At 38.5% G+C, this 12,315-nt stretch overlaps 1 protein-coding gene across 1 annotated transcript; it reads left to right on the forward strand.

Moving 5' to 3' along the window:
- Positions 1-643: 643 nt before the first annotated feature.
- On the forward strand, positions 644-1,534 carry LOC133754095 (putative vomeronasal receptor-like protein 4). The gene has a single exon (XM_062184679.1). It carries the CDS (start codon positions 644-646, stop codon positions 1,532-1,534), a length of 891 nt encoding a protein of 296 aa, XP_062040663.1.
- The last annotated feature ends 10,781 nt before the right edge of the window (positions 1,535-12,315 follow it).

The raw sequence follows: 12,315 nt of genomic DNA on the forward strand, positions 1-12,315 counted from the left end.
GTTGGAAATTCACAAATATAGGAGTCTTCAAAGGGTTCAGAATATGGATGTAGTGAAAAATTTCATTTGTTACAGACAATGCAGAAATCTTACTACCAAAATCTGTACAAAATATTTAGGGTTCCTTAAAAATAAGTGGGTAAAATAAAAATGATGTTTGTGATAACTTTCATGAAAAAGAAAGAACACTGGTAATGTAAGATCTGTTTTTGTTTTACAGGTATCTAAAATGTTTCCTGTATGCTGATAATATGAAAAAAGTTTCCACTTATGCTATCATTAAAAAATATGTATTTTTAGGCCGGTGCCACGGCTCACTAGGCTAATCCTCTGCCTTGCAGCGCCGGCACACCGGGTTCTAGTCCCGGTCCGGGCACCGGATTCTGTCCCGGTTGCCCCTCTTCCAGGGCAGCTCTCTAATGTGGCCTGAGAGTGCAGTGGAGGAAGGCCCCAGTGCTTGGGTCCTGTACCCCATGGGAGACCAGGATAAGCCCCTGGCTCCTGCCATTGGATCAGCGCAGTGCGCCGGCCGCAGCGTGCCAACCGCGGTGGCCATTGGAGGGTGAACCAATGGCAAAAGGAAGACCTTTCTCTCTGTCTCTCTCTCACTGTCCACTCTGCCTGTCAAAAAAATTTTAAAAAAATGTATTTTTTTCAAGCTGCCATTGGAATCTTAGCCAATACCTTCCTCTTTCTCTTCCACATCTTGACAATCCACCAAGATCATAGACCTAAGCCCACTGATGTGACCACGTGTCACTTGGCATTTGTCCATATAATGATGCTACTCACAACACTGGAAATTTTATCTGCAGATACGTTCAAGTCACTGAATTTTCTAAATGACTTAAATTGTAAGATTTTGCTCTATATGATCAGGGTGATGAGGGGTCTCTCCATCAGTACTATGTCCCTCTTGAGCATCATCCAGGTCATCACCATCAGCCCCAGCACCTTCTACATGTCAAGATTTAAACATGGACTCACAAATTATGTTAGTCAGGTTTTCTTCTGTTTTTGGTCCCTCGACCTTTCTTTCAATAGTAACATGATCATCTACACTGTAGCTCATCCCAACATGACCAAACTACTCCATGTCAGTAAGTATTGCTCACTTTCCTCAATGAATTCTATCATCACGGAAATATTTTTCACGCTTGCATTGTCCCAGAACATCTTCTTTGTAGGAATCATGTTGCTCTCCGGTGCATATATGATGATTTTCTTATCTAATCATCAGAGGAGGTGTGAGTACCTTCACAGCATGAGTGTTACCCCAAGAACCTCCCCAGCAAAAAGGGCCACCCATACTGTCCTGCTGCTGGTGAGTTTCTTTGTGATCATGTACTGTGTGGATATCACAATGTCATCCTTCTCAACTGTATTGTGGAAATATGATCCAATTGTACTGGATGTCCAGAGACTTGTGGGAAATGTGTATGCCATGGCCAGTCCTTTGATATTTATTAGTTCTGATAAAAGAATAATTGGTACTCTGAAAAATGTGATTGATATGACAATTTTAACAAGTTGATGAAACAAATCTGAAAAGCTGAATTCTCACTCTGTTAAATATTCAAAAAATTAAGGAATTTAAATTTTAATTTAAATGTGTAGAATTTTACTTGTGTTTGTTACTTGTAACCATTTTTCTTTTACTTTGACACTGCCAAAGATTATATGCCTCCCTTAGTTCAATGGTCTCCATGCATTGAAATTACTTCTTAAACTTTCCTAACTTAATGCAGGATTTTTTTTCCTTTAGACTTGGCATCTATAAAGCTGCTTTTGCTACCTAATCCTTAGATCTTACTTCAGAAGGTAATCTGCATATTATTGTTTGTTGAAAGCATATTAACTAAGCATCTAGTTCTGGTTTTACTGACAATTTCTCAATGATCTGCTAATAGTTATTTCTGCTTTCACACATATAAACTATGGAGATTTTTATCTTTGCAGATTATCATCCTTTTGTCATTTAAGTCTTTTCTTTGATGTTACCACTATTGTGAATTCACTGATTTGTGTCTTCTTGTCAATTTTGGAAACTTGAACAACAAATTATTCTTAGATTAGCTTCTTTGGTTTCTTTTGTATAATCCAGAGACACAATTAAATTATTTGACTCCTTTTCATTCTAACCTGTGTATATGTAGGTTTATATTTTTAACTTCTATTGATTTTCTCTTTTTATTGTACTTCTACTAACTATGCTTAACATAACATTTCAGTAGTTTTTTTCTTTGGCTCAGGCTAATGTTTAACATACATTTTATATTAAGTAGATTCAATTTAATTGCTGTTTTCCAAATATGTCTTTTTATTCATTTGGACCCTTGTTATTTTCATGTATTTTGTGATTCTCCTATCTGCATTGTATTGAATTACATGTTTTAAAGATAATCCCCCTGTCTAAACTTATGTAATGTGAAATTTTATTTTGGTAGGTTATTTCTGTGTGAAAAAGTAAATAAGATTGTTTCTCATATGAGTGAGATATCACCTTGGAATGTTTGCAGTTAGTTTTCTTTTATTGTTTTTGCCCCTCTAGTCTGAACACCACAAAAAAGATTTCTCATCCTCATGAGAAGTCCTTTATGAATGGAGAATCTGTTTCTTAGTTTTGTTCCTTCCATGGAAAATTTATTTGGTTTGCTTTGCTAGTTTGGGGGTTTTCAAATATTCCTTCCAACTTTATTAGACATTTTGGTGAATCTTGCAGCATTCTACTATTTTAATTTTCTGCACTATAGGTTGTTGGACATATAACAGTTTCCCCCAAAAGCACAATTATTTGCAGTATACAAGAAAATGTTTCACATAGATTTTCTGTAGTAGACAATCATGTTTCATGAGAAATCCCTTTTTTGGCTGGTGCTGCGGCTCATTAGGCTAATCATCTGCCTGTGGCACCGGTACCCCGGGTTCTAGTCCTGGTTGGGGTGCCAGTCCTGTCCCAGTTGCTCCTCTTCCAGTCCAGCTCTGTTGTGGCCTAGGAGGGCAGTGGAGTATGGCCCAAGTGCTTGGGCCCTGCACCCGCATGGGAGACCAGGAGGAGGCACCTGGCTCCTGGCTTCAGATCAGCTCAGCACCCCGGCTGTGGAGGCCATTTGGGAGGTGAACCAATGGAAAGAAGACCTTTCTCTCTGTCTCTCTCTCTCACTGTCTAACTCTGCCTGTCAAAAAATAAAAATAAAAAAAAATAATCAATACCCCCCTATTGAGAAGTGAAAAAGTTCTGTGAACATTCTAGATGCATCAAGGAAATAACTCAAGAGTTTCCTGGCATTATAATATATATATTAAAAAAGAGAAATCCCTTTTTCATTTCATTTGGAACATACTCTTCTTCCGCAGATCACTATAAGTTAATGAGAATGGGTAGAATATGATTAGCTTAATATTAACAATTTAATTTAAACTTAATTTAATGCTAGATAACTGACAATATTTTGACAATTTTTATGAATTATTACATTTCCTTACAAAGAATAAAACCCATACACAAGTCCACAATTACTGTTTTGCTATAGCATTAACCTAATATTGGCAAGAACTAATTATCCAAATTCAGGACTTTATCTTCAATCATCATTTTTTCTCATTAGCACTTTCACAACTCTTCAAAAATAATCCTTCTGGATAGCATATTTTAAATTGTGAGTTAACTTAAATAACCTTTTTTTCTTTTTTTTTATTTGACAGAGTTAGAGAGAGAGAAAGGTCTTTCTTCTGTTGGTTAATCCCCTAAATGGCCACTAAGGCAGGAGCTGCAGCAATCCAAAGCCAGGAGCCATGTGCTTCCTCCTGGTCTTCCATGCGGGTGCAGGGCCCAAGCACTTGGGCCATCCTCCACTGCCCTCCTAGGCCGCAGTAGAGAGCTCAACTGGAAGAGGAGCAACCGGGACTAGAACCCAGCACCCATATGGGATGTCAGCGCTGCAAGTGGAGGATTAACCAAAAGAGCCACCCACAGCACTGACCCTAACTTAAATAATCTTAATGAAATGTACATTTAGGGACAAATCACTTGTTACACTTTACTTGTTGGTTACTATTGTCATTAGAATGCCAAGAAATTATGATGTGTTGGATTTCTGTTGTGAGAGAAACAATGATAGATTTTTAAATCTAATATATTTTTTTATTTAAACACTTATATCTGAATTCTGAAAAAGAACTTTATCATTTGCTTCCTGGTCATAAAACATTATGACCATTTATTTGTATGCTTAATTAGTCAAACTTTTAAATAAATTACTTAACATTATTTATATGCATGTAGTGCATTCATTGTTGTTTATATACAGATAGATTTTAATGAATCAGAGCAAATGGCTGATTTCTGTGTTGATTTTTCTATCTTGATAAACTTGAAGATGTATTTTTTTTTTCTTTTTTAATGAATCTGTAATTAATTTGGGGCTTTGAACTATTAAACTCATAAATGTTTAGTGGCTTATAATAGTGCCTAATATATGTTCTGAGTATTAACCTCTAAGTCATCAAATTAATTTCCTTCATACTATCTTCAAACATAACTTAATTTTGTATTCATTTCTTCCTCTATATTAAAATACCAATTATTTTAACTCAAAGTACCCAGAAAACCTATTCCCATGGACTACTACAAAATAAGTGTCTTAGAGGCAGATATTATGAATGGTAACTGAAGCAATTAAGTGAATTTACTTACAAGACCATCTTTAATGTTTTTTGGAAAACACATATTATGAAAAAGTTACACATGGATTTGACATTAGTTTTCATCAAATAAATTTGCTTTTTAATTCCAGTGAATCACGAACATTTCAAATTACTCCTGTATATCAAGAAATGAATTGTGGACAGTCATTATAAGTAAAAATAAAATATTCACTAAAAATCTTCCCACATACAAAAGCCCAGGGTCCCCTTACTAAATATGTGTCCACTAATGCAGCTTTAACACCACCAGGTCATAAACATTCTGTACTCCTCAACATGGCTTTATAATTACTGTATTTTTTTTCACTTGACTTTAACTCACATAGAAAAAATAATTAAACACATAAAATAATTAAACACATAAAGAAAAAAAAGCATGTCTGTTACATTTATGTTGTTACCAATATCTATGATGTTGATTTATTCATAATGTCCTTCATTTTAACCTAAGAAACTTCTTTTCTCACTTATTGACAGCCATTCTTATGAACACTATTTCAATTATTTCTCACATTATCTTATACAAAATTCATATCTGATAGCTGTGGTTGTTTCCCTTTCAGTGATTTAAATGTGCCACCCACTAACTTCTGACTGATATTGTTTTGTACAAAAAATCAGCTGATATCCTCTTTGAAGGTCTTTGGTGAATCTAAAGTCACTTCTCCTTTGTTCCTTTTACGATTATGCATTCATACTTGTACATTAACTCTAGTAGAATGTTTCTTAGTGCAGATTTTTACGGTCCATCCTCTTAGACTTCACTGATTATCTTACATGGGCAGATAACTGTGTTTTGTCATATTTGTATATTGTTAGCCATAATTTTCTAAATATTCTGTGTCTCCTTCTCCACTCATAATGGGTATCCCATGATACATGTGTTAGTACAATTGATGGTGTACTGCAAATACCTTGTCTGTTTATTTTTTCATTTGTTATGTGTTTTACTAAATAACATAAGTAAAACATGTAACATGTTTTACTAGATAACTTCATTTGCCTTCTCTTGATGTTCATTGATTCCTGTGTCTCTTCAAAACTGTTATTTAAATTTTTTCATAATTTTTAATTCCATATTTATATTAATATCTCCTAAATGTCTTGATACCTTATTCACTATTTAATGTTTAAAAATCTTTATATTACATAATTTTCTTTTTACATTTTGATTAAGAGTTAGCACTTGTTTGGTGGGGCACAGTAAAAACATCTTTCTCCTGCTTTCATTAACCCTCTGGGCATTTGTAGGGTGTTTATCTAAATGTTTTTAAAAGTAATTATACTTTTCATAAGGAAATAAACTTTTTAAAGATAAATTTTTCATAGGGAAAGTTTATGCTTTTTTGACTGAAATATAATTTTCTTTTATAAAAGTGTTAATTTCATTTTGCTCAGAATTTGACAGTCTGGGTATGTAATTTAGGACTATTGTGGAAATCAGATTCCTTTGCACATCAGAGTTTTTGTGGCAGCTACAGTCATATATTTCTATGAATATTCTACTGAAATACTTTACAAAGTATACACTCCTTGTTGTGAGTTGTCACTGAAATTTCTGTTGTGTTCTCTCTGGAACAGACAGTGACTTGGCAGAGGTTTTCTTAAATATTAGTGTTTTGAAGATTATCTCTTCAAAAAAGATATTCATGATGGATATGATGGATGGTCAAATTAGAAACTGGCTTTCACAGAGTTGTTTTGATCGTACATTCATTCCAATTTAGCACATTTCAATGGAGTGACAGACCCATGGATCTCCTTACTGAACATTTCCTGTGCTCATTTTGAGTAAGTTCATTTTATACATTATGAAACCAAGGGCTAGGGAAAGAGAAGGCTTTACTCAGGATCATATTGGAAATACAAATTAGATTAGCGATGTCATTAAAATCAGAGTGGAATGGGAAGACAAAATTTTAATCAGGGATGTACATTTATATGGCTAAAGAAGTAAAAGGATATTTATGCTGCAATATGATAAAATTTGATCAAATAAATGATTTATTCTTAGGTAACTATTAAGTACCAATATCTAAAAAAATATTTATTTTATTTATTTGAAAGAGTTACAGAGAGAGGTAGAGACAAAGAGAGAGGTCTTCCACAGATGGCCACAACAGCTGGAGCTAAGCTGATCTGAAGCCAGGAGCCAGGAGCCAGGAGCAAGGAGCTTCTTCCAGGTCTACCATGTGGGTGCAGGGACTCAAGGACTTGGACCATCTTTTACTGCTTTCCCAGGCCATAGCAGAGAGCTGGATGGGAAGAGCAGCAGCTGGGACTAGAACATGTGCCCATATGGGATGCCGGCACTTCAGGCCAGGGCTTTAACCTGCTGCACCACAGTGCCAGCCCTTAAGTACCAATTTTTTAAGAAAATATTTTATTATTATTTATTATTTATTTGAAAGGCAATTACGGCCAGTGCCATGGCTCACTTGGCTAATCCTCTGCCTACGGCACTGGCACTCAGTTGGGGCACTGGATTCTGTCCCAGTTGCAGGGACTCAAGGACTTGGACCATCTTTTACTGCTTTCCCAGGCCATAGAAGAGAGCTGGATGGGAAGAGCAACAGCTGGGACTAGAACATGTGCCCATAAGGGATGCTGGCACTTCAGGCCAGGGCTTTAACCTGCTGCACCACAGTGCCAGCTCTTAAGTACCAATTTTTTAAGAAAATATTTTATTATTATTTATTATTTATTTGAAAGGCAATTATGGCCAGTGCCATGGCTCACTTGGCTAATCCTCTGCCTACGGCACTGGCACTCAGTTGGGGCACTGGATTCTGTCCCAGTTGCTCTTCATCCAGTCCAGCTCTCTATTGTGGTCTGGGAAAGCAGTGTAGGATGGCCCAGGTGCTTGGGCCCTGCACCTGCATGGGAGACCAGGAGGAAGCACCTGGCTCCCGGCTTTAGATTGCAGTGCGCCTGCTGCAGTGGCCATTTGGGGGGTGAACCAATGGAAAAGAAAGACCTTTCTCCCTGTCTCTCTCTCTCTCTCTCACTGTCTAACTGCCTGTCAAAAAATAAAAAAATAATAAAATTGAAAGGCAATTACAAAGAAACAGATGCAGAGAGAGAGAGAGAGCTTCCATCCACTGGATCACTTCCCCAAATGACTGCAACCACCAGTGCTGGGCTGATCTGAAGCCAGGAGCCAAGAACTTCTGGGTCTCCCATGCTGGTGCAGGTGCCCAAGCACTTGGGCCATCTTTTACTGATCTCCCAGGCCATAGCAGAGAGCTGAATTGGAAGAGGAGCAGCTAGGACTATAACCAGTGCCCATATGGGATGCTGACACTCCAGGCAGTAGCTTTATTCACTACACCACAGCACTAGCCCCAAATAAGTACCAATTTGAGAATATTGATTTTGAGCAGTCCAGGAGATGGAGTCACATAGGAATAGAATGAAAAATGCTGGTGGTAGAAGTAGATGGACTTGAGATCAGATCTTCAAAATACAGAAATAGCTATTTATTAGTTAAATATTTAGTATTGTTGGAGTTGAGAGTGGAAAGTTCATGACTATGCTCTTTTGAACTTCAGACAACGAATTGAATGAGGCTCACACAAGCAGTAAGTAAAACAAAAAATGTTTATTACAGGAAAGTAAAGTACACTCATTATGAAAATATGAGCTGGCCAACAGGCTGAGACCAAAGCCACTTGAATGTGTTTAAGGTCTGTATATTTATAGGGGTGGTTATTTGATGAGAGGCAAGCCTCAGTGTGGTTCTGAGATCATCTGACATGTAGGCCATCTGGACATTACCATATGCATATGAAGGTCAAGTTTGCAACTTTTTTCCTTAGCTTCCCCAATTATCTCTTTGTCTATTGCCTCAAGGTCAAGTATGAGGGCAAGGAGGTAGAGACTGGAAAAAGGAAAAACACACTAAGACTACTAAATAATTCAGAAATTTGTTTTTCTCAGCTTCCCCAATTAGCCCTTAGCTGACTCCTGCCTTGGTCTGAGAAGAAAATAGTAGTTTAGGGTTATTCAAATGGATAATGAAAGCAGACTTCTGTGTGTGTGTGTATGCATGTGTATGTGTGCGTATGTGTGTGTGTGAGAGAGAGAGCGCGAGAGAGTGAGGGAGAGAAAGAGAGATTAATATGGTCAGGGCAGGTGAGTTTGGAGCTGGCAATTAGACATCATGATTAGTAAGTCATGTAAATAAGTTATTATAAGACAGTATACTAAATATTGAAGAGAAGCTGAAGATGGTGTTTGGGGTGTAGGTAGATATTAAGATGTCATCAGATTTCAAATGCCCTTTAAAGATGTTAGACTGAGATTCCATGAGAACAATTGCTCCTAGAAAAATAATTAGGAAGGGGCAAGAAGTAAAATGTAGTGCATACAACATGGTAAATAATGAAGTAAAGCAGAAGAAATAAGTAAAATGAACAGACTAATAGGTTCTGGACCCTTGACCCAAGACCATCCAATAATTGATTAATCTCATGGAATTTGGAAACTTAGTATTCTAGTAGCTGTCCAGGAAAGAAATTAAAATATGCAAATGAGAGATGTTATAAATTGATGTGGGGACTGGCCGTGGGGAGTGTGAAAAGACCATGCCAAGTTGTAATTTGGAGGTAGAAGCTGCTATGAGTTAAGAGAGAAACAATTAATATGGAGAGTGTCAGAGCACTGAGACACAGAGAAAAGATGCTGAGAATGGGGACATGAGGAGAAGCATAAAGGGGAGATCTCTTTTTCATGAGAAAGCAAGTGTGGCCAAGTGTTATAATCTCCTCATTTTTGCTGTTGAATGTTCTACCCTAACCCAAGGGCTGCTATGACTAATCTGAGTGATTCTCACACTCTGCAACATGATCTCCTCTTCAAACAGAAATTGAGAAGCAGCAGGTGCCCAAGATCTGTTTGAACTCATGTAAAAGGTAATGCATTTGAGCCATCTTGGTATGTCTGTGGAACTTCAATGATTCATGTTCAAAAGCCACTGCTGATAGTTAGGTGTGGAGCCTCTAATGTTGAAGAGCTGTTAAGTGATCTCTATGACCTAGTAGGGTTTCCAAGGTCCCACAGATCCCAGCATCATCTTTCCGGAGTCTGACTGAAGTGGTATGGGAGGGAGATACAGAATAGCAGGCACTCCTGCATCCATACGACTTTAGATTTTCAGTGGATTATTTGAAATACTGCATGTCTTAACATATTTATGTCTATGTCATCTGGGTCCTTGGGATGCAGTGTGTCCTGGTTGTTCTGAGACTAGATTCTTTCTGATTGTCTATTTTACATGATTTCCGAACTCTCAGCATCACAAGACTTCAGATCTGCAAAGCTCACCTTGATCTTTCCTTAAACGGTTTAAGATACGGAAAAAGTAATGTTTTAGAATATTTCAATATGATTTCACCTCTTAGGATATGTCTTCCCTGAGCATGTACTGGTGGGATTGATACTTGTTTCTCTAAATCTGTACAGAATCTCATAAGAGCATATATCACTGCATTCATTGTCTTAGATCACAGAAAGTTATTTCCATAACATCTTCTCCCACATCACTATGAACTTTTCATGTCCAATTCTTAATACTCACTCAATGATTTCTGGTGTGTTCTTGGTACTGGAGTAAGGGAGGAGCGAGGTCTCTTCCTTACACTTATGCATGTAGGACACCCTTGAGACAGAATGTCAGATATTTTTTCTGAGAGAGAGAAGAGAGACCTGTGTGATGTGCTGTCCTGTGTTTGTGAGAGGCCTGTGTACAAGGCCTGTGTTTAGGAGATAAGGCCTCTGTGTATGTAAGTTTCACAGGCTGTCATAGCCACAGTAACACTCATCTGGAGACACTGACTTACCTCTGCGGTAGAACTGAGGCCAGAACTCAGTGCTCTTTACTGCCTGTCTAGTATCCACTTGATAAGATGACAGAATTGAATAGAAAAACTATGCTCTTGGTTGATCATTCCTTTCTTCAGTCTAGAGGTCTTCTACATTTCAGTCACTGTCTTGAGAATGAGAAGTAATCTGAAAAGACCCCTTCCTTTGTGGATACTAGAGGTGAATAGGGAGTGAGAAAACATCAATTAAATCATCACAAGGTGTAACATTCTAAATCCTAAAATCTAAGAATTATTGAGGGCTTAGGGTATGTCAGACACTAGCTGAGGAGTGTCTGTAGCTGGAACTCTTTACACTCAATAACAGTTTTGGGCATCAGGAATCATTGCCCTTATTTTATAGAGAATGCAACGCAGAGAAAAAGTCACTTGGCTGATACTACCTGGCAGGTGAGCAGTCCCTTACCAACACTCTGATCATAGTCTATTTCTTTTTTTCTTTTTCTTTTTTGACAGGCAGAGTTAGACAGTAAGAGAGAGACAGAGACCAGAGGGAAAGGTCTTCCTTTTTCCCTTGGTTCACCCCCCATGTGGCCACCATGGCTGGTGCATTGTGGCTGATGCGCTGTGCCAATCCGAAGTCAGGAGCCAGGTGCTTCCTCTTAGTCTCCCATGCGGGTGCAGGGCACAAGGGCCTGGGTCATCCTCCACTGCACTCCTGGGCCACAGCAGAGAGCTGGACAGGAAGAGGAGCAACTGAGACAGAATCTGGTGCCCTGACTGGGTCAGAACCCAGGGTACCTGCACCGCAAGTGGAGGATTAGCCTTGTGAGCCGCGGCGCTGGCCGACCGTAGTCTATTTCTAAAATCACAACATCAAATCTCACTTGTAAAATTTTGGAAATAGGACCAGGTTCACTGTCAGGGCTTAATAATAATTGTTGAATCTCAATGGATTTGGGACTCAGGAATATAAAATTTTTATTTCTGCTCCTAGCACATGCCCATGGTTATTGATTGGCATTTATGCCTGGAGGCTTCCTGTGTGAATGTGAAGAACTTGATTGAAGTCTCTTCCTTAGGATTCAGGAAAGTCTTCACAATGCAGCCTGGCAATTGTACTCAACTTTTCATGGCCCTAATTGAATTGTTTCCATGTGCTCCCTCCACTAGGAGACTGACCCAGAAAGTGATGGGAGAGTACACTGTAGACACAGGAGCCCCGTCAGACCACACATTTTAGAAAACAGAAAGCGGTGAAATTGTGGAAAGATCCCAGAGACAGATGTCCACAGAAGGCCGCACCATTCATAAAGATACAGAGTCTGGGAAGATGGGTACTGGGATACTTCAGACACAGATCAAATCCTGTAACTCCTCTTCCCCTAACCCCATGACTTGGTGATGTGATCATTAGCCATTTCCCCCCACATAACTGCTCCTGTGTGAGGACTGGCACAGGTATTGTGTGAGTGCCAAACACTGCAGAATGAATGCTAATGAGGGTGGATGTTCCCTTACATCCTCAGGTTTCAAGTCTTTCTTGGTGATGAGAAGCATCATGTGGTGACCATTGAGGCAGGGGTTTCCTGCTGTCTGCTAGAACAGGGACTACATGGCCAGAATTACTACAGGGTCCTCCAGAGTCAATCATACAGAGAATCTGACCTAAGGCTTCCTTTCTAGCTCTGGAATAAATCCTTGAACTTCAGAGTCTTGAGAAGGGCCACTGAGGAGTCACCACACCTGTCTCTGCTCCTAATGTGGATCACCATTGTGTTTTCCT

The sequence above is a fragment of the Lepus europaeus genome, chromosome Y, assembly GCF_033115175.1.
Source record: "Lepus europaeus isolate LE1 chromosome Y, mLepTim1.pri, whole genome shotgun sequence".
NCBI lineage: Eukaryota > Metazoa > Chordata > Mammalia > Lagomorpha > Leporidae > Lepus > Lepus europaeus.

Coding starts and splice junctions, on each gene's coding strand:
- LOC133754095 (XM_062184679.1), top strand. CDS start 644: ATGTATTTTTTTCAAGCTGCCATTGGAATCTTAGCCAATACCTTCCTC.